General features: G+C 45.6%; 1 protein-coding gene across 1 annotated transcript; it reads left to right on the top strand.

Moving 5' to 3' along the window:
• Window positions 1-18,133: 18,133 nt before the first annotated feature.
• Window positions 18,134-18,742, top strand: LOC139320733 (putative uncharacterized protein DDB_G0271982). Its single transcript, XM_070949169.1, has one exon. The coding sequence runs from the start codon at window positions 18,134-18,136 to the stop codon at window positions 18,740-18,742; it is 609 nt and encodes a 202-aa protein (XP_070805270.1).
• Window positions 18,743-19,382: the final 640 nt, after the last annotated feature.

Raw genomic sequence — 19,382 nt, 5'->3', positions numbered from 1 at the left:
AGATGCCACCAACTACTGTTAGTCCTCAATTTACGACCACAATGGAGCCCAAAACGTATGCTGCTGTTGGAAGAAATGTCCATCTGGGTTCAGGTCCAAGTTTGTTTTATGTTTGTTTTATTAGATTTATATACTGCCCTACTCCCGAAGGACTCAGGGCGGTGAACAGGCACAAAATAAAATACATAGATACAAAAGTTAAAAAACATAATTAAAGCCAGATTAAATAATTTAGCCCAAGACAATTAAAAATCCCAATAATTTAAAACAGATTAAAATTTCAATTTAAAAGAATTTTAAAGTAGGGGAGAAAATTAGGCCAGTCCGGCTTGCTGGAATAGGAGAGTCTTAAGAGCACGGCGGAAGGTGCGCAGATCCGGGATCCTCCGTATCTCCGGGGGGAGCTCATTCCAGATAGTGGGTGTCCCCACAGAGAACAGCCAGTGCTGTCCGAAGACGTCTCCGTGGTCATGTGGTCAGCATGACTCAATGCCAAAGGCGCACAGAACGCTGTTACCTTCCCACCAAAGGTGGTCTCTATTTTTCTACTTGGTTGGCAGAAGCTGGGAGAAGTAATGGGAGCTCACCCTGTTACGCGGCACTAGCAGGGGTGAAATGCTCCCGGTTCGGACCGAAAAAATAGTTAATTGGGGGTTTTTTAGTTGTTCTTTTTTTAGACCTAGCCATTTAAAGTTTAGGAAGTTTTAAATTTAGCTGCTTTTATATAAAAATAAATAAAAATAAAATAATATTTGTGCAGCTTTCTGAGATTTAGTGTGTTTCTGTAGTGTTTCACTCTAACTACACAAACACACAAAATCTCACAAAGCTGTATGTGGAATTTTGTGTGTGTAAAGTGTGAAAGTTGGTTTTTTGGTTTTTTTGTGGCTGTGTGAGGTTCCTGCTTGTTGCAGGGGCCATTTTGGGTCTAGCACAGCTGCTTTTACATTGTGGGTGAGCCAGTTGTGTTGTGTTGTGTTTTGTAGGTTAAAAAAGGGCAAAGAAGTGACATTGACTTGGCCACGCCCACCCAGTCACCTTACCACCAAGCCCCGCCCAGGTAATTAAGCCACGCCCACAGAACCGGTAGCATTTCAGACAAATGGTTGTCCAAACTCTTCTTAAAAATTATTATTTGCTTTCAAGAAACTTGTTTGCCTAGATACCCTGTTTCCCCTAAAATAAGATATCCTCTGATAATAAACCCAATCTGGCTTTTGAGCGCATGTGCTAAAATAAGCCCCCCCTGAAAATAAGCCCTCCCCGAAAATATTTAAATGCATGCGCAGCTATTTCCTCTGGTTTCCTCCAAGTACCCCAAAATAATAAGACCTCCTGAAAATAAGGCCAAGTGTTTATTTCGGGGTTCAAAAAAATATAGGACAGGGTCTTATTTTGGGGGAAACACGATAGTGCACTAGGCACATTTTTGATGTATGTATTGGAGAGTTAGATATATAGATATAGATACATTGATACAGATAAATAATATCTGTATCAGGTTCGCCTGATTTGCCAGTTGCGTCTCTTTCTGGATCAGGACTCCTTACGCACGGTCACTCATGCCCTCGTCACCTCCCGCCTGGACTACTGTAATGCTCTCTACATGGGGCTCCCCTTGAGGAGCACCCGGAGGGTCCAACTGGTCCAGAATGCGGCCGCACGGGTGGTTATGGGAGCGCCGTGGCATTCCCATGTAACATCTCTCCTGCGCGAGCTACACTGGCTCCCGGTGGTCTTCTGGGTGCGCTTCAAGGTGTTGGTTGCCATCTTTAAAGCGCTCCATGGCTTAGGACCCGGGTACTTACGAGACCGCCTTCTGCCACCAGTAGCCTCTCACCGGCCAGTACGCTCCCACAGAGAGGGGCTCCTTGGGGTGCCGTCGGTCAAACAGTGTCGACTGGTGGTCCCCAGGGGGCGAGCCTTCTCTGTGGGGGCACCTGCCATTTGGAACGAGCTCCCCCTGGAGATACGGAGGATCCTGGATTTACGCACTTTCCGCCGTGCCCTCAAGACCTTTTTATTCCAACAGGCTGGCCTGGCCTAACTTCCTTTTAATTGTTAATTTTAATTGTTTTTTTAAAAAACAGGGGTGTTTTAATCAGTATGGGCCAAATTTATTTAATGTGTTTTAAATTGTTTTTTAAATTTTGTATTATATGTGTTTTATCTTTGGCTGTTCACTGCCCTGAGTCCTTCGGGAGTAGGGTGGTATTTAAATCCAAAATAAACTAAACTAAAACTAAAAAATATATCTATGAGCATCCCATAGTATCACTTCAGTGCTTTTTACTAAACGGGTATTGCTACCGCTACCTTTAATTTTACTCCATTCATGTTCACTAATTTTTTCTTTGGCTATAAGGACTGAGATACTCATCTACCCATATCACCAACCATGGAGAATTTAGACCTTAAGGGAAATATATTCAAAGAGACCCGTATGCCAGCTCCATCTGTTTCCACAATTGCTGGGCACAGCTGCCCTACTTTCCCTTTTTGTTTTAACTTTGGGAAGCTGTTCCTGCACCTGTAAAATACATGAGAACAAATGTTAAAACTGGTGTCAACAAACGTTGAGTTCATGTGTCATGGGAGGAATGTTTCGGCTTTTCTTTCTTTTCTTTCCCTTTTTTTTTTTTTAAAAAAAAAAAGTACAGTATTCACTAGGTGTATTTGCCAGGTGATAGGTTTCCAAAACTGGAAAATCTTTGTAAAAATCTAGGTATTGAAATAATGCAATCGTTAACAAATTGTGGTCCCAAATAGCAGACATCCTTGTAACGTCTTGTTTACAAAACTTGTGTCCGTGTGTCCATGTGTGTGTGTGTGTGTGTGTGTGAGAGACAGAGACAGACAGAGAGAAAGGGAGACAGAGACAGAGAGAGATTGAGAGAGAGAGAGAGAGAGAGAGAAAGAAAGGGAGAGAGAGAGGGTCTGTAGATATTTTCACAGCCCTCTTTTTGACTCGTGCAGTATACAGGTCCTCAATGGAAGGCAGGTTGGTAGCAATTGTTTTTTCTGCAGTTCTAACTATCCGCTGAAGTCTGTGTCTGTCTTGTTGGGTTGCAGAAATATTGAAATATGAAATAGGCTGTCAAAATATCTACAGACCCTTCACATCCAGGACATAAACTGTTTTAACTTCTACCCTCAAAACGATGCTTTATTTATTTATTTATTTATTAAATTTTTCTACCGCCCCCTCTCCTGAAGGACTCGGGGCGGTGAACAGCCAAAATTAAAAACACACAATACAAACATTAAAATAAAAACCCGACGGTAGACCAGGGACTAGGGGGAAGGGAAAGCCGACAACAACCCGGCCAGGGAGACCTGCACCACCCCGGCAGGGGAGACCTCCGCCGCCCCGCAGAGGTAGTGCTGCAACAACAGCCCGGCCAGGTCGACCACCACCAACCAGACGGGATAGACCAACGCCAGCCCGACCTAGCAGACCAACACCACCCCTGCGAGGTCGGACAACACAACACAAGCCAGCACCACCCGCAGCCGGCGGGCCGGTCCAGAGGGCACCGAGCGGAACCACCACCCACCCGGCACCAGGCCGAACCGCAACCGAACCGCAGCGCCCGGGAGACCAGGGAGGAGCAAACGATGGACTTACCGAGACTCAGACGCTCTTCCCGGGTCGGAACCGAGCCACCGAGACGAGGCGATAGATCCACAGGCCAGGAGGAAGACCATCAGAACCAGCCATCCAAGGTCTGCGGTCCGGCCGGAGGCGCTGGGGGTGACCCCGCTTACTCGACAGCCGAACCAAGCCCGGTTCCGGATAGGGAGCCGGGAGACGAAAGAGCCCCGTCCATCCAGGCCGGAGACGGAGAACAAGTGAGACTGCGCAGGTCAGCTAGGGTGCCGAGGTGTCCTACGTACCTGCGTGATTACATGACTTTTGTGGACGAGATTTGACGGTCCAGACTAAGGGGGGAGGAGTGTTATGTCCTTATAAGGACATCCGCCCTGATTGGCTGCCAGCCATCGGGCGGGAGATTTGAATCCCTGTCTAGGGGCGGTATAATATAAGGAGAGCTCCGGCAGCGCGCCAGCAGTCTTCTTCTTGTTACATTGTGCAATAAAGTTGTTAAATGTATCGAGCTGGTCACGTCTTCATTTCCTGCGCCTGATCTAACAGTCTTGTTTACAAAACTTGTGTCCGTGTGTCCATGTGTGTGTGTGTGTGAGAGAGAGAGACAGAGACAGACAGAGAGAAAGGGAGACAGAGACAGAGAGCGATTGAGAGAGAGAGAGAGAGAGAGAAAGAAAGGGAGAGAGAGAGGGTCTGTAGATGTTTTCACAGCCCTCTTTTTGACTCGTGCAGTATACAGGTCCTCAATGGAAGGCAGGTTGGTACAATGGTTTTTTCTGCAGTTCTAATTATCCTCTGAAGTCTGTGTCTGTCTTGTTGGGTTGCAGAGCCAAACCAGACAGTTATGGAGGTGCAGATGACAGACTCAATAATTCCTCTCTAAAGACTGCAGAACATTTTAAGTACATTCATTGACAATGTTATTCCCAGCATCTCAGTTCTGATGGTGGTTAGATTTAATTCAGTGGAGCATGTTGTTGTGTTAGAAGACAGAGCAATACAAAATCTTAATCTGTTTTTTTTTTTAAGTAAACATTGCAAAAAAGGGATGCGGTGGCTCAGTGGCTATGATGCTGAGCTTGTTGATTGAAAGGTCGGCGGTTCAATGGTTTGAATCCCTAGTGCTGCGTAGTGGGGTGAGTTCCCATGACTTGTCCCAGCTTCTGCCAACCTAGCAGTTCGAAAGAACGTAAAAAATGCAGGTAGAAAAATAGGGACCACCTTTGGTGGGAAGGGAACAGTGTTCCGTGCGCCTTTGGCGTTGAATCATGCCGGCCACATGACCATGGAGATGTCTTCAGACAGCGCTGGCTCTTCGGCTTTGAAACGGAGATGAGCACCGCCCCCTAGAGTCAGGAACGACTAGCACATACGTGCGAGGGGAACCTTTACCTTTAAACATTGTAGTTAGACTGAAATGAATGAAAATGGAGGGATTTTAAAACAACAAATCCGTTTCCGAATATTTCAAGAGAAAGGCAGTTGCCAAATTATGGGAAGAGTAAGTCCACTACTATATTTGTTCTTCAGATGGTCAGTTAAAGGTAGGATACGGCTGGCTCTGGGATTCTGGGAGTTGAAGTCCACAGATCATGAAGGGGCCATAGTTGGTCATCCCTGCAGACCTGGAAGATTAACCTTGAGAAAAAGAAAATACGATTGTGATGGTGGTAGATATGATAGCAATCTTAGAACTTGAAGGATGTCACCCTCAGAAAACAAGGTCGAGGCCCCTTCTTAAAGATGCGAGAGTGTTAAATGTGGAATAATGGCTTCGAGGAAGGCAGGTTCCAGCTGAATGTAAGAAAACAGAAGTCTAAAAGATAAGAGCACCTCAACGGTGGAACCAATGACCCAGAAAGCGAAGATCTCCCCTTCACTGGATGTCTTCAGGCAGAGGTTAGACAGCCATCTGTTGAAGCTGGTTTAATTTGGATCCCTCGGCTGAACAGGCGATAGGATATCTAAATGGTTCTTCCAAGTCCATGTTAAGTCAGGTGTTTCATTCAAGCAAGCTTAATGATCTTAAGAGTCAATGAGGCCCAAATGTCATTACCCCTCTCTCTCTCTCTCTCTCCCTCCCTCTCTCTTCTCTCTCTCCCTCCCTCCCTCCCTCTGCCTCCCCCTCCCACTCTCCCCTTCTCCCTCCCTCCCTCTCTCTCCCTCTCTCTCTTTCTCTCTCCCTCCATCTCTCTCCCTTCCCCTCTCTTTCCCGCTCTCTCTCCCTCTCTTTCTCCCTCCCTCCATCTCTCTCTCTCCCCCTCTGTCTCTCCCCCTTCATCTCTTTCCCTCCCCCTCTCTTCTTCGGTCCCTCTCTCTCCCTCCCTCTCTCCCTCTCCTTCCCTCTCTCTTTCCCACTCTCTCCCTCTCTTTCTCCCTCCCTCCATCTCTCGCTTTCCTCATCAGTCTCTCTCTCCCCTTCAATCTCTCTCCCTCCCCCTCTCTCCCTCTGTCCCTCTCCCTCCCTCTCTCTCTCCCTCCCTCTCTCCCCCTCTCTCTCCCTCCCTCTCCCTCTCTCTGTCCCTCCATCTCTCTCCCTCCCTCTCTCCCTCCCTCTCTCCTTCCCTTCCCTGCTCTCTCTCTCTCTCTCTCTCTCTCTCTCTCACACACACACACACACACACACACACACACACACACACACACACGGAGAGAGAAACTTTCCCTGTCTTTCCCAGCAAGCCCGCGCCTGACACGTCATCATGGCCAGGAATACATCCTCATTAACGAAGCTCATTTACTTTGGCACAGCTTCCAGCGGTAATTTCTGAAGCTCAAGGATGTGAAAAAGATGGAGCGATGCCAATGCCGAATGGGCTTAATGCAACTGCTCAATGAAATGTCAGCTGCCCAACTAAATATAACCCAAAAGGAGGATTTATGCTTGGAAGATCCCTTGCTGCTTCTTCTTCTTCTTTCCTTCTTCTTCTTCTTCTTCTTCTTCTTTTTTTATTGTGATGAAGGAAAGAGGGCGGGATGGGGGGGAGGGTTGTCAACCCAACCAGGAGCTCAACGGGCTGTAACTGTAATAGGTAATTCCAGCCTCTGCTTACCTTTACAAAAATCTCAGTTATGCAGGGAAGACAATACAGCGATCAAAGAAGTGATGAGCTTTCTTAACAGCATTAACCGTCATGACCTAGCAAAATGAAAGAAAATGGTTTAACAGAACTGTCAGATCCAATATAGCTAATAAAGGCGTGGATAAATGTTTATTACGTACCGGAGACAGATAATTTCTGTATAGAAATTGAGAATGACCTTTGCTGATAACTCTTATCTGCCTGATATCCTGAATAAGAGAGAAAGTGGAGGGAGGGAGAGAGAGAGAGGGAGGGAGGGAGGGAGAAAGCGGAGGCGGGGAGGAGAAAGAAAGGGTGATGGTTGGGGGTTAGTATTTATGAAACATAGAAGGTGTTAAAGAAAAAATGGCAATTCTGCAGTGGGCATGCAAGGGAAAAGCTTACAAAACATCATTATTATAAACATTCTAAATTCTGCAATGGGTCGTGCAAATGAAAAGGATGTTTTCCCCGGGGGACCGAAACAATGGCGTCTTCTTCCAGAGCATTGACAACATGGAAAGAATAAAAGAACAGCTTTGCAGCCAAGTTGGGAATAAGCTACTGTCAAAAAGATAATGAAGCTTGCCTTCACGGGAAAGATGCTGACTTAGTTAACGTATGCATGCCTGCCTGCCTGCTCAGCCTGCTGTCTGATTAGGTCCCTCTTCTCCAACTTGAGAACCCTTCCAGATGGGTGAATGTCAAGGCTTAAAATTTTTCAGCAGTGCCCATAATGGCTTGTGGGATCCTTGGGGATTGAGATCATAGGGCTGGGAGGGAACCTCAGAGGTCTTCTAGTCTAGCAGGAGACCTTATACCAATGATGGCTAACCTTTTTGCCATCACGTGCCAAAAGCGGGAGGAGCGCAGGGGTGTCGCGCGTGCATGTGCCCACACCCATAATTCAGTGCACCCTGCCCTACCGTGCATGTGCGTGCGACCCCCCCGCGCTCTCCCTGCTATTGGCACACGATGGCACAGTGGGACCGGAAGGCCCGTATTTCGCCCTCCTCCAGGCTCCTTTCTAGGAGCCTGGGAGAGCCTTTCTAGGAGCCTGGGGAGGGCAAAAACAGCCTTCCCCAACCCCCCCCAGAGGCCCTCTGGAGGCCGGAAATGGCCCATTTCCCGACTTCCGGTGGGCCTGGAAGGCCCGAAAATCAGCTGGCCTGCATGTGCATGTGCGCTGGAGCTGAGCTAGGGCAATGCTCGCGTGCCCACAGATATGGCTCCGCGTGCCACCTGTGGCACGCGTGCCATAGGTTCGCCATCACGGCCTTATACCTTAGCCTGGTCAAATAGTTGTCCAGGCTATTTTTGAAAACCTCCAGTAATGGAGCCCCTACAACTCTGGGTGGCAAGCTTTGATTAATTGTTGATTAATTGATTGATTAATTGTTCTCACTGTCCAGAAAATTTATCCTTATCCTCTCTTTAACAAGCTTTTACCCATTACTTCTGGTCCTGCCCTCTGGTGTTTTAGGGAATAAGTCAATCTGCATTTGCTGCTCAAATACTGGATGTTTCCTGTAATCCTTTTCTTTGATGGGCTGGACATAGCAATAGAAATAGCAATAGCACTTAGACTTATATACCGCTTCACAGTGCTTTTACAGCCCTCTCTAAGTGGTTTAGAGAGTCAGCCTATTGCCTTCAACAATTTTGGGTCCTCATTTTATCCACATCGGAAAGACGGAAGGCTGAGTCAACCTCGAGCCTGGTGAGATTTGAACTGCCAAATTGCAGGCAGCTGGCAGGCAGCAGAGAGTAGCCTGCAGTACTGCACTCTAACCACTGCACCAGAGGTGGGTTTCAGCAGGTTCTAACCAATTCTGGAGAACCGGTAGCAGAAATTTTGAGTAGTTCGGAGAACCGGTAAATACCACCTCTGACTGGCCCCGCCCCCGTTTATTCTCTGCCTCCCGAGTCCCAGCTGATCGGGAGGAAATGGGGATTTTGCAGTAATCTTCCCCTTGAGTGGGGTGGGAATGGAGATTTTACAGTATCCTTCCCCTGCCATGCCCACCAAGCCATGCCACACCCACTAAGCCACGCCCACAGAACCGGTAGTAAAAAAATTTGAATCCCACCACTGCACTGTGCCACCACGGCTCACCATACCTAGCTCCCCCAATTGTTCATCATATGATTTAGTCTCAGATCCTCTATCATCTTCGTTGCTTCTTCTCTGCACACTTTCTAGGATCTCAGCGTCTTTTTTTGTCTTGTGATCACCAGGACAGAATCCTTACATCTATAAGATAAATTGGGGAAATTGGGGCTAATTCAGTCTTTGCTGCATTTCCTTGGTATGTTCTTTGTAGGGAAATATTACACTACTAACTAGAGCATACAAAACCTTTGCTAGACCAATTCTTGAATACAGCTCATCTGTCTGGAACCCGCACTGCATATCGGACATTAATACAATTGAACATGTCCAGAAATATTTTACGAAAAGAGTCCTCCACTCCTCCGCTCGCAACAAAATACCTTATGCCACCAGACTTGAAATTTTGCTTAGAAAATTTAGAACTACACCGCCTTCAGTATGACCTAAGCGTAGCTCATAAAATCATCTGCTACAATGTCCTACCTGTCAATGACCATTTCAGCTTCAACCACAACAATACACGAGCACACAATAGATACAAACATAAAGCGAAGCGCTCCAAACTCGATTGCAGAAAATATGACTTCAGCGACAGAGTGGTCAATGCCTGGAATGCACTACCTGACTCTGTGGTTTCATTCCAAAACCCACATAATTTTAACCTTAGACTGTCCACTGTTGACCTCACCCCATTCCTAAGAGGTCTGTAAGGGGCGTGCATAAGAGCACCAGTGTGCCTTCCGTCCCTGTCCTAATGTCCCCTTTAATTGTATTCATTTTATGTATTCAATTCATGCTTATACTTATATATATTATCTAATACGTAACTCGACAAATTAATTAATTAATTAATTAAATAAATAAATAAATAAATAAATAGGCTATTTCCCCCTCCTCCTCTTCCTCCTCCTCCTCCTCGTTTCAACACAAGAGCTCAACTATGCAATTGGTCCTTAATTCCCTGCAGACAAATTGCTACCAGATTTTTATTGGTGTGTGATCCCGAAGAGCAGGATAAGCTCTGGTTCATGCGGTAACTAGAAGCCTAGCCCAGCGTGAGGACATTCCTAGGAGGCGGTGGAGACCGCAGATGAGAGCATATGTCCCAAGAAAAGAAGTGGCGAGTGAAGCCATATCAAATAGCTCTTGCAACAGAATGGTTCGAGCAGGAAAAGACCGTTACCACCAGCAACTTCAGAGAAAGTCCCTGGTGAGCCTTACTTACTCCATCTGTTGGGGTTTTGCCTCGTACTGGAATTTCTGCACATGTGGCTTTGTACGAGTGAGGGATTTCGCTTTGTAAAGATAGACCCTGGAAGGGAGAATGAGTTTCTTGATGCATGGGGTCTTGGGAATAGGCTGTTGAATGCGCTTCCATCTTTCAATTGTGTGTTAAATAAGAAACTAGAGAATGAGAGAGAAAGAGTGGGAGAGAGAGAAAGAGAGAGGAGGGAGAGTGCCTGAAGGTCCCCATCCTGTCAGAATTCCTCATATTTGTTTTTCTCCCTCCTATGCAAGATTCTGTGTAGACCAGGAGTGTCCAACTTTGGCAATTTTAAGACTTGTGGATCTCAACTCCCAGAATTCCCAGAATAACAGAGTTAGAAGGGACCTTGGAGGTCTTCTAGTTCAATCCCCTGCCCAGGCAGGAAACCCTACACCACTTCAGACAAATGGTTATCCAACATCTTCTTAAAAATTTCCAGTGTTGGAGCATTCACAACTTCTGCAGGCATGTTTTTCCACTTCTTAATTGTTCTAGCTGTCAGGAAATTTCTCCTTAGTTCTAAATTGCTTCTCTCCTTGATTAGTTTCCACCCATTGCTTCTTCTCCTACCCTCAGGTGCTTTGAAGAATAGTTTGACTCCCTCTTCTTTGTGGCAACCTCTGAGATATTGGAACACTGCTATCATGTCTCCCCTAGTCCTTCTTTTCATTAAACTAGACATACCCAGTTCCTGCAACCGTTCTTCATATGTTTTAGCCTCCAGTCCCCTAATCATCTTTGTTGTTTTTCTCTGCACTCTTTCTAGAGTCTCAACCTCTTTTTTACATCGTGGCGACCAAAACTGGGAGTTGAAGTCCACAATTCCAAGAGTTGAAGTCCACAAGTCTTAAAGTTGCCAAAGTTGGACACCCCTGGTGTGTACTGTAGACTGTTTAACGTATTCCTGGAATAATCTATGTTCCTTTCTCCAAAGGCCTCAGAAACCCGCCTTGTTGGCTTGAAGAGAATTATTTAAAGTGCCAAAGAAATTAACTCCTGGCTTCAAACCCAGAATATTTTGTCAAAATCAAATTTATTTCAACGAGGGAGATTCACTCTAATGCCTGGAAAGAAACGCCGAAGAATCAATGAGGTATGAATAGCCGGAAGACGGGACAATTACCACCCTTCTGAAACAATATATTTGTAAAAGTTAATTTTGCCCGAACGTGAACAATCTCCTTACACTTGACTCTTTTCTATTGCCTCTTCCATGCTTGAACTCTCCTTGAACTTTGAAGATCCATCTTGAGAGGGTTGAGATGGCCCTCTCTCTTTTGCATCTGGTTATTTTAGCTCCAATTTGCAGCCCTTAAAACAGCAATTATCGTGATATACTGCCAAAGTCACCTGAAGTGGATTCGTCTCCAGAATCAGCCCATCTCTGTATAGAAGTCATGAATGGAAAGACCACAGCCATGATTTTAAATGACTTGATTAATTCTGAAACAACATTTCAGAGTCCATTAAGTACAGCAGGTGTCGGGGGTCTTGTCTGTACTTCCACCCGGCATCAAATGGCTATTTCAGCCTCCCTTAAAGAACCGATATTTATTGGCCGTTCTTTTCCATAGGGGTTTCATTGCTCTCTTCATTCAAGTTGGCCGGCCTTTGGGGTCAATACAGACAATGCAACCTTTCTCTAAATCACACCGCTGAATTTATGTCACCCAATTATAATTTGTTCCTTTGAAAATACCCAGCAAGGCCTAGGCCAGGAAGTGGAGCCATGTTGAGAAAATCCTTCTTCGTTAGTGAGGTGATTTTTTTTTTTTTTTGTTAACGCAAAAAAAAAAAAAAAAAAAGGGAAGCGAACAATTCAGGCGAACAACTCAGAACAATTCACACATGCAGGATTTCTCTGCTCCCAATCACTGTACCATTGACAGCTGGCTGCTTGAATGCGGTGAACGGCGTTGTCCCTTGAAATAATGTGAGGAGATGTGAAAAACCTGCCTTTGATATTAGATATCTCGGACCAATCTCCCAATCTGTCCACGATTCAGGGGTGAAATGCTCCCAGTTCGGACCGGATTGCCCGATCTGGTAGCGATGATGGCGGGTGGTTCGGAGAACCGGTAGCAAAAATCCCTGGGCCCTCCCTCCACCACCATGCCCAGCTGAGCCGTAGGATCAACAGAGGCTTTTTAAAAAAAAACTTTTAAAAGCATTTTTTCTACAACCTCTTCCGACGAAAAAATGCTTTTAAAAGTAAAAAAAAAAAAAGCCTTTGATGATCACGCGGCTCAGCTGGGATCGTCAGAGGCTTTTCAAAGCATTTTTTTCTGCAACCTCTTGGCTGGTAAAAAAAAATGCTTTGAAAAGTCTCTGACGATCCCAGCTGAGTTTCCTGATCGGCAGAGAGGTATTTTTAAAAAAGCCTCTCTGACGATCCCAGCTGAGTTTCCTGATCGGCAGAGGCTTTTCAAAGCATTACAAAAAATGCTTTGAAAAGTTAAAAAAAAAAAATGGCCACGCCCACCCAGTCACATTACCCCCCACCAAGCCACGCCCACAGAACCGGTAGTAACAAATTTTACATTTCACCCCTGCCACGATTATATAAGTCTTGTAGTTATGAACGTGTCTAAATCTTATAGTTGTGAAAGTGTACGAGTGAACTGAAGTTTTGGAACTTCAAAGCGGTCGAAAGGATCTTAGAGAGATTATTTTCCAAAATTTTAATTAGAGAAGAATAGGGAGGTCAGGCCCCAAACCAAGAATGACATGTGGCGATTCTTCCAAGCCGAGTTCTTCATTGTTTTGCACCTTTAGACAGAATCTTGCCAGACTGAAAACTCAACTATCTACACCAGGGGTGTCAAGCTCATATCGTCAGGGCGGCACCATGTGACGTATCAGGACTCCCCCCGCTTTGTTAAACCGGGTGTGGGCATGGCCAGTGCATGACGCATCCGGCCCACGGGCCGAGAGTTTGACAGCCCTGATCTACAGCTACAATATGCTTTCTCTCACACATGGTATCTGGGCTGAGTTGCCTCTTACTCCTCTGGAATGCACCCTCTCCCTTCTGGGTTACAGGTAGTCCTCGACGTATGACCACAATTGAACCCCACATTTCTGTTACTAAGTGAGACATTTGTTAAGCGAGCTTTGTTCCGTTTTGTGACTTTACTTGCCACAGTGGTTAAGTGAATCATTGCAGTTGTTAAGTTAGTAACACGGTTGTTAAGTGAATCTGGCTTTCCCATTGACTTTGCAAAAGGTGATCCCATGACCCCGAATATATAGATAATGCAACCGTCATAAATATGAACCAATTGCCAAGCATTTGAATTTTGATGGTTGTAAGAGGCAAATGGTCATGTCACTTTTCTCAGTGCCATTGTAACTTTGAACGGATTTAAATGAACTGTTGTAAGCCAAGGATTACCCCCCCTCTCTCCCCACTCTTGATATACACTGTAGATAGATAGATAGATAGATAGATAGATAGATAGATAGATAGATATAGATATAGATAGATAGATAGAGATAGATAGATAGAGATAGATAGAGATAGATAGATAGATAGATAGATAGATAGATAGATAGATAGATGTAGATGTAGATGTAGATATATAGATAGTTATGTGTGTGTATGTTTATACACATATGCAGAGATATATATGTAGCATACTGTATACATGGAATACACACACACACACACACACACACACACACACACACACACACACACACTTATTCCAGGGGTGGGTTCTACTTATCTCTGTTACTGGTTCGCAACGGGAGCGCACGCAGAAGCTTCTGTACATGCGCAGATCGTTCATGATGATGTCTGGGTGGGTGGGCGGAGCCTCCCACCGCCATTACTACCGGTTCGCAAGAACCAGACCGAACCAGGAGCTGCCTTGTTTTTAATTCTTTTTTTATTCACATATTTTTATATGACCTGGAGATGGTTGATTAAAAAAATAAAAACAAATAAACAGGACCTATTTCTGTACGTGGCTCCTGAGTGGGAGTCCTAATGGTACAGAGAGCGTCTAACATTTGGTATATCAGCAAGGTATCCAGAATTCGATAGATTGCCAGGCTTACAAGCAATAGATATCGCCCTTGGCAATGAACTGTTCTCATATGGAGATCTTTAGACGTGATAGGTAGCTGTCCTCTAAGAATCAGTCGGTGCTCATTAACATTGATTTGGTAGTTCTGCTTTAATTTAGCTGAAAAAAATCCAGGTGAACATAGATAACAGAGGGTGACAGTTTGGTGTAGTGGATAAAGGCATCAGAGTAGGAACTGGGAGAGGGTGAGTTCTAGACCTCACTTATGTCCAAAGCCAGCTGGTCCCTTTCTCAGACATGGGAAGAAGCCAAGGGCAAAACATTTCTGAAAATGTTGCCAAGATCCTTGGTATGGATTGATCCATGCTGGCACTAGGAGTCCAGAATGAGTTGAAATAAATAAATAAAGATAACAACCAACAGACGTTTGCAGCCCGGATTTGAAGGCCATAATTATAGGTCTAAATAAAAAAAAAAATGTTTAGAGCAGGGGTGTCAAACTCACTGCGTCACATTGTCATCACGTGACATATCATGACTTTTTTGCCCTTCGCTAAAATGGGGGTGGGCGTGGCCAGTGGCGTGACGCATCCGGCCAGTGGGCCACGAGTTTGACACCGCTGGTTTAGCGGGTCCTCAGGTAATTGGGACTCATTCTGCCTTGAGTTATGTAAAAGTAAAAGAGTCCCTACGAATTTTACCCCGCTAGTCGTTGCTGATTATAGGGGGTGGTGCTCATCTCCATTTCAAGGCCATTGGGCCAGAGCTGTCCTGAAGACATTTCTGGGGTCATGTGGCCAGCATGACATCACGGAGTGCTGTTACTTTCCCATCGAAATGATACCTATTTATCTACTTACTTTTGCATGCTTTCAAACTGCTAGGTTGTTAGGAGCTGGAGCAAGGATGGGAACTCACCCAATCCCATGGCGTTTGAACCCAGGCTGTCTTGAGTTATGTGTTGGGTTTTAATTCATCTTGTGTTGAAGGTATGACCATCGACCCAAAGGAACAGGACTGTCTACATGAAGGGAGTAAAAAAAAAAAAGTCAAGATGGCAGCTACCCAAATAGGTAGTAGTCGAAGCAAACAGTTCCAAAACAAACAGACTTTATTAGAACAGCTGAGAATTAGCTCATTCTCAGCGTAGTCCAAACTAAATCAAAACAAACTCTTCATAACACAAATTCTTCAGTCTGATCACCAACCTTGGAATAATTAGGCAAACTGCCAAAGGCTTCTCTTGGCAAAAGTTCAGAAGCAGAGGACGCTGATCAGAGATAAGTGCAGCAAGACAAGAACAAGTCTATCAATGTTGTTTTCCAACGAAGAGCCCAAGAGCCGTTGTCCTCTTTGCTGTAGCTGCTCCTGCCTTCTGGCAGCTCTTCTCATACATGCACTAGGAACAGACTCCTCCTGTTCCTCTGCCTCTCTACTGTCAGCCTCTGGAGGCTCCGAAGTCCACACATCACTCCCCGATGGCCCTGGCCCCATCTCTGCCTCTGACACAGAGCCCTCACCCGGGCCTTCCCCAGCCTCCAGGACTGGCCCATGTTCTTCCTCAGTCTCATCACTGTCCGACTCTGTTGCCAGCTCCGCAGGTTGCGGGCGGACCACAACACAGCCAACGCTCTGCCCCTTCTATGCATTATGACATGTGCAAAAATCACAGGACTTTGATTACATGATTGTGGCTGTTATCTTTACTGGCGGCTGCACCCCTGTATAGGAAGTGACTTCTTCAGATAAAAATAGTCTCAGTTATATGAAGCCAGACTGTGACTGAATGCTCAACAGTAGGACCGGCGGTTTGGAGATAACTCAACCTACTTTATACTGGTGGTTGTTGGGCAGGAGAAAAACGAATAGAATATAGAACAACAGAGTTGGAAGGGACCTTGGAGGTCTTCTAGTCTGTTCTGACCCAGCTCCCTGAACACAACAAACACTCTGTAGTTAAATGAATGATTCCTTTATTAGGAGCTCCAGCAGCCCCGGCAAAAAGTTTCTCTTTCATCGCAGGCTAACAAGTCCGTCTGGCAGGAAGATGAATAGTTGTCTGCCACATCTTTTCATCTCTGCCCCCTGCCTTTTATCCCCAGCGCTAGGGTGGGGCTAGGATCCAGTCCCAAGGATCGGCCCACAGATTTCCACTGCTCTCCTCTCCTCTGCCTTCTGCGCATCCACACATCCGGCACTGGACCCAGCTGTTCCTCCTCTTCCTCATCAGCCACCTCCAGATCTGGGGGCTGTTGACTCTCCATCTGAGGGCTGACGGACGTCCCAGACTCCGCCTCTGTCTCTCTCTCTGACAGTTCCATTCTCTCTTCCCCCTCAGAGGTCTCAGGTTGCTTTGATGCTGACCTTGACTCCCACGCCTCATCCTCATCTGATTTGGTTGCTGGAGGGACCGGTGGCAGACAGGCCACAACCAGGGGTGAAATGCTCCTAGTTCGGACTGGATCGCCCGATCCGGTAGCGATGGAGGCGGGTGGTTCAGAGAACTGGTAGCAAAAATCCCTGCCCCCCCCATTGCCCAGCTGAGCCGCGCAATCATCAGAGGCTTTTTTTTTAAAAAAAATTTAAATGCATTTTTTCTACAACCTCTTTGGCCGAAAAAAATGCTTTTAAAAGTTAAAAAAAAAGCCTCTGATGATCGCGCAGCTCAGCTGGGATCATCAGAGGCTTTTCAAAGCATTTTTTCTATAACCTCTTTGGCCGAGGTTATAGAAAAAAATGTTTTTAAAAGGAAAAAAAGCCTCTACCGATCAAGCAACTCAGCTGGGATCGTCAGAGGCTTTAAAATAAAAAAAGCTTCTGCCGATCAGGCAAGTCAGCTGGGATCGTCAGAGGCTTTAAAAAAAAAAAAGAAAGCCTCTGCCGATCAGGCAAGTTAGCTGGGATCGTCAGAGGCTTTAAAAAAAAAGCTTCTGCCGATCAGGCAAGTCAGCTGGGATTGTCAGAGGCTTAAAAAAAAAAAAAGAAAGCCTCTGCTGATCAGGCAAGTCAGCTGGGATCGTCAGAGGCTTTAAAAGCATTTTTTTACAACCTCTTCAGCCGAAGAGGTTGTAGAAAAAATGGTTTTAAAAGTAAAAAAAAAAAAAGTTGGCCACGCCCACTCAGTCATATTACACCCCCCCAAGCCACACCCACAGAACTGGTAGTAACAAATTTTACATTTCACCACTGGCCACAACATAGTCCAACCCCCCCCCCCCTCTACTCAAGCAGGACACCCTATACCGTTTCAGACAAATAGCTGTCCAGTCTCTTCTTGAAAGCCTCCAGTGATGGAACGCTCAAAAGCCTCTGAAAGCAAACCATCCCACTGGCTGATTGTTCTCACCGTTAACGAGAACAAGGGAGCCGTGCATGAAGTGTTCTGAGCTCCTAAATGGAAACCAAGATACGATTCCTGTAGCCAACCAACCGAATACAAATTGGAAATCTGCACAGAGCATAGGGTAATTCCATTTTTATGGTTCTGTGTATGTGTTTATCCTTTGCTCTCTAAAAATGTCATACGTTTTTGGGCTGCCAGCAGCCGTCTTTTGTCACTCTTGCCAGTTGGAGCAATGCTTTAGCAGAGTTAACATCCTGCCTGTTAAAAGTGGCAGAGAAGCTCTTGAAAGTATCCCAAATTCCAGATAGCAATTTGGATGTTACTAGCTGACAAAACAAAAACAAAAACAAAAACAAAAACAAAAACACATGCAGGTGAACTGTGGTGTTTTGGTCAGCAAGGACATCCTGGAGAAGAAATAATGAGAACCCAATGGTGATCACCGGTGATGAATGATGAATGATCATCGTTCTCTGCGGATGACCTGATCAGTTCCATCAATGTTTGTCTCTCTTGGAAGCTGAAAATGAATTCCAGGCAACTTAAAGTGTCAGATTGCCCATCAGATACGGTAGCTTGAAAAAGAAGGAAAGAGAAGGAGATGGAGATGGAGATGGAGACGGAGAAGGAGACGGAGATGGAGAAGGAGAAAGAAGGAGAAAGAGAAGGAGAAAGAGAAGGAGACAGAGAGGGACAAGGAGAAGGAGATGGAGATGGAGATGGAGACAGAGAAAGAGACGGAGATGGAGACGGAGATGGAGATGGAGATGGAGATGGAGATGGAGATGGAGTTGAAGAAGGAGATGGAGAAGGAGATGGAGACAGAGAAAGAGACAGAGATGGAGACGGAGATGGAGATGAAGAAGGAGATGGCGAAGGAGAAAAAGAAAGAGAAGGAGACAGAGAAGGAGACGGAGATGGAGACGGAAATGGAGAAGGAGAAAGAAGGAGAAAGAGAAGGAGAAAGAGAAGGAGACAGAGAGGGACAAGGAGAAGGAGATGGAGATGGAGATGGAGACAGAGAAAGAGACGGAGATGGAGACGGAGATGGAGATGGAGATGGAGTTGAAGAAGGAGATGGAGAAGGAGAAAAAGAAAGAGAAGGAGACAGAGAAGGAGACGGAGATGGAGACGGAGATGGAGACAGAGATGGAGAAGGAGCTGGAGCTGGAGCTGGAAATGGAGAAGGAGACAAAGAAGGAGAAAGAGAAGGAGAAAGAGAAGGAGAAGAAGATGGAGATGGAGTAGAAGATGGAGATGGAGAAGGAGAAGGAGACGCATTTGCATCTCAGGATCTTCCTTTGCTAAACAAATAACTTCTAGCATGCAGGCTCAGGCAAATGGTCAATATTTGATAGAACAGCCGAAGTGTTATTTTTTGTTATTTATATCCTTTTCTCAGGATTGTCAGTTCTCCCTGATGGAGAGGAAAATGACATTTAGAGGGATTTTAGGTGACAAACACTCTGTTTAATGAAGCTTGGAATTATGACCAGGAAGTTCAAAGTACCGTTATTATGTGCATGAGCAGTGAAATACTGTAGGTCTCGAGATGCAGAAAGAAATTTCTGCCATAAATGGGCGCATTGATCATTCCTAATATCACACCAAAAGGTCGGTGTGTGTGTGTGTGTGTATGTGTGTGTGTGTGTGTCTGCATATGTGTGATGGAGATGAGAGAAGGGAAGAGAAAGTTTGCCTCCTTGAGTTATTTGTAAAAATAATAAAGGCGGGCTAAAAACAAATAAGAGAGCCCGTTTGGTCTAGTGGTTACAGCACCAGGCTAGAAGACAGGAGGCTGTGAGCTCTACTCCCACCTTAGCTATGAAAGCCAGCTAGGTAAATTTTGGCCAATCACCAGGAGACTGGGAGTTCTAGTCCCGCCTTAGCCATGAAAGCCAGCTGGGTGAATTTGGGCCAATCACCAGGAGACTGGGAGTTCTAGTCCCGCCTTAG

Source organism: Pituophis catenifer, unplaced genomic scaffold, assembly GCF_029215685.1.
Source record: "Pituophis catenifer annectens isolate HBS135680 unplaced genomic scaffold, rPitCat1.0.hap2 SCAF_8, whole genome shotgun sequence".
Taxonomy (NCBI): Eukaryota; Metazoa; Chordata; class Lepidosauria; order Squamata; family Colubridae; genus Pituophis; species Pituophis catenifer.
This window is presented reverse-complemented; position numbering and strand designations above follow the sequence as displayed.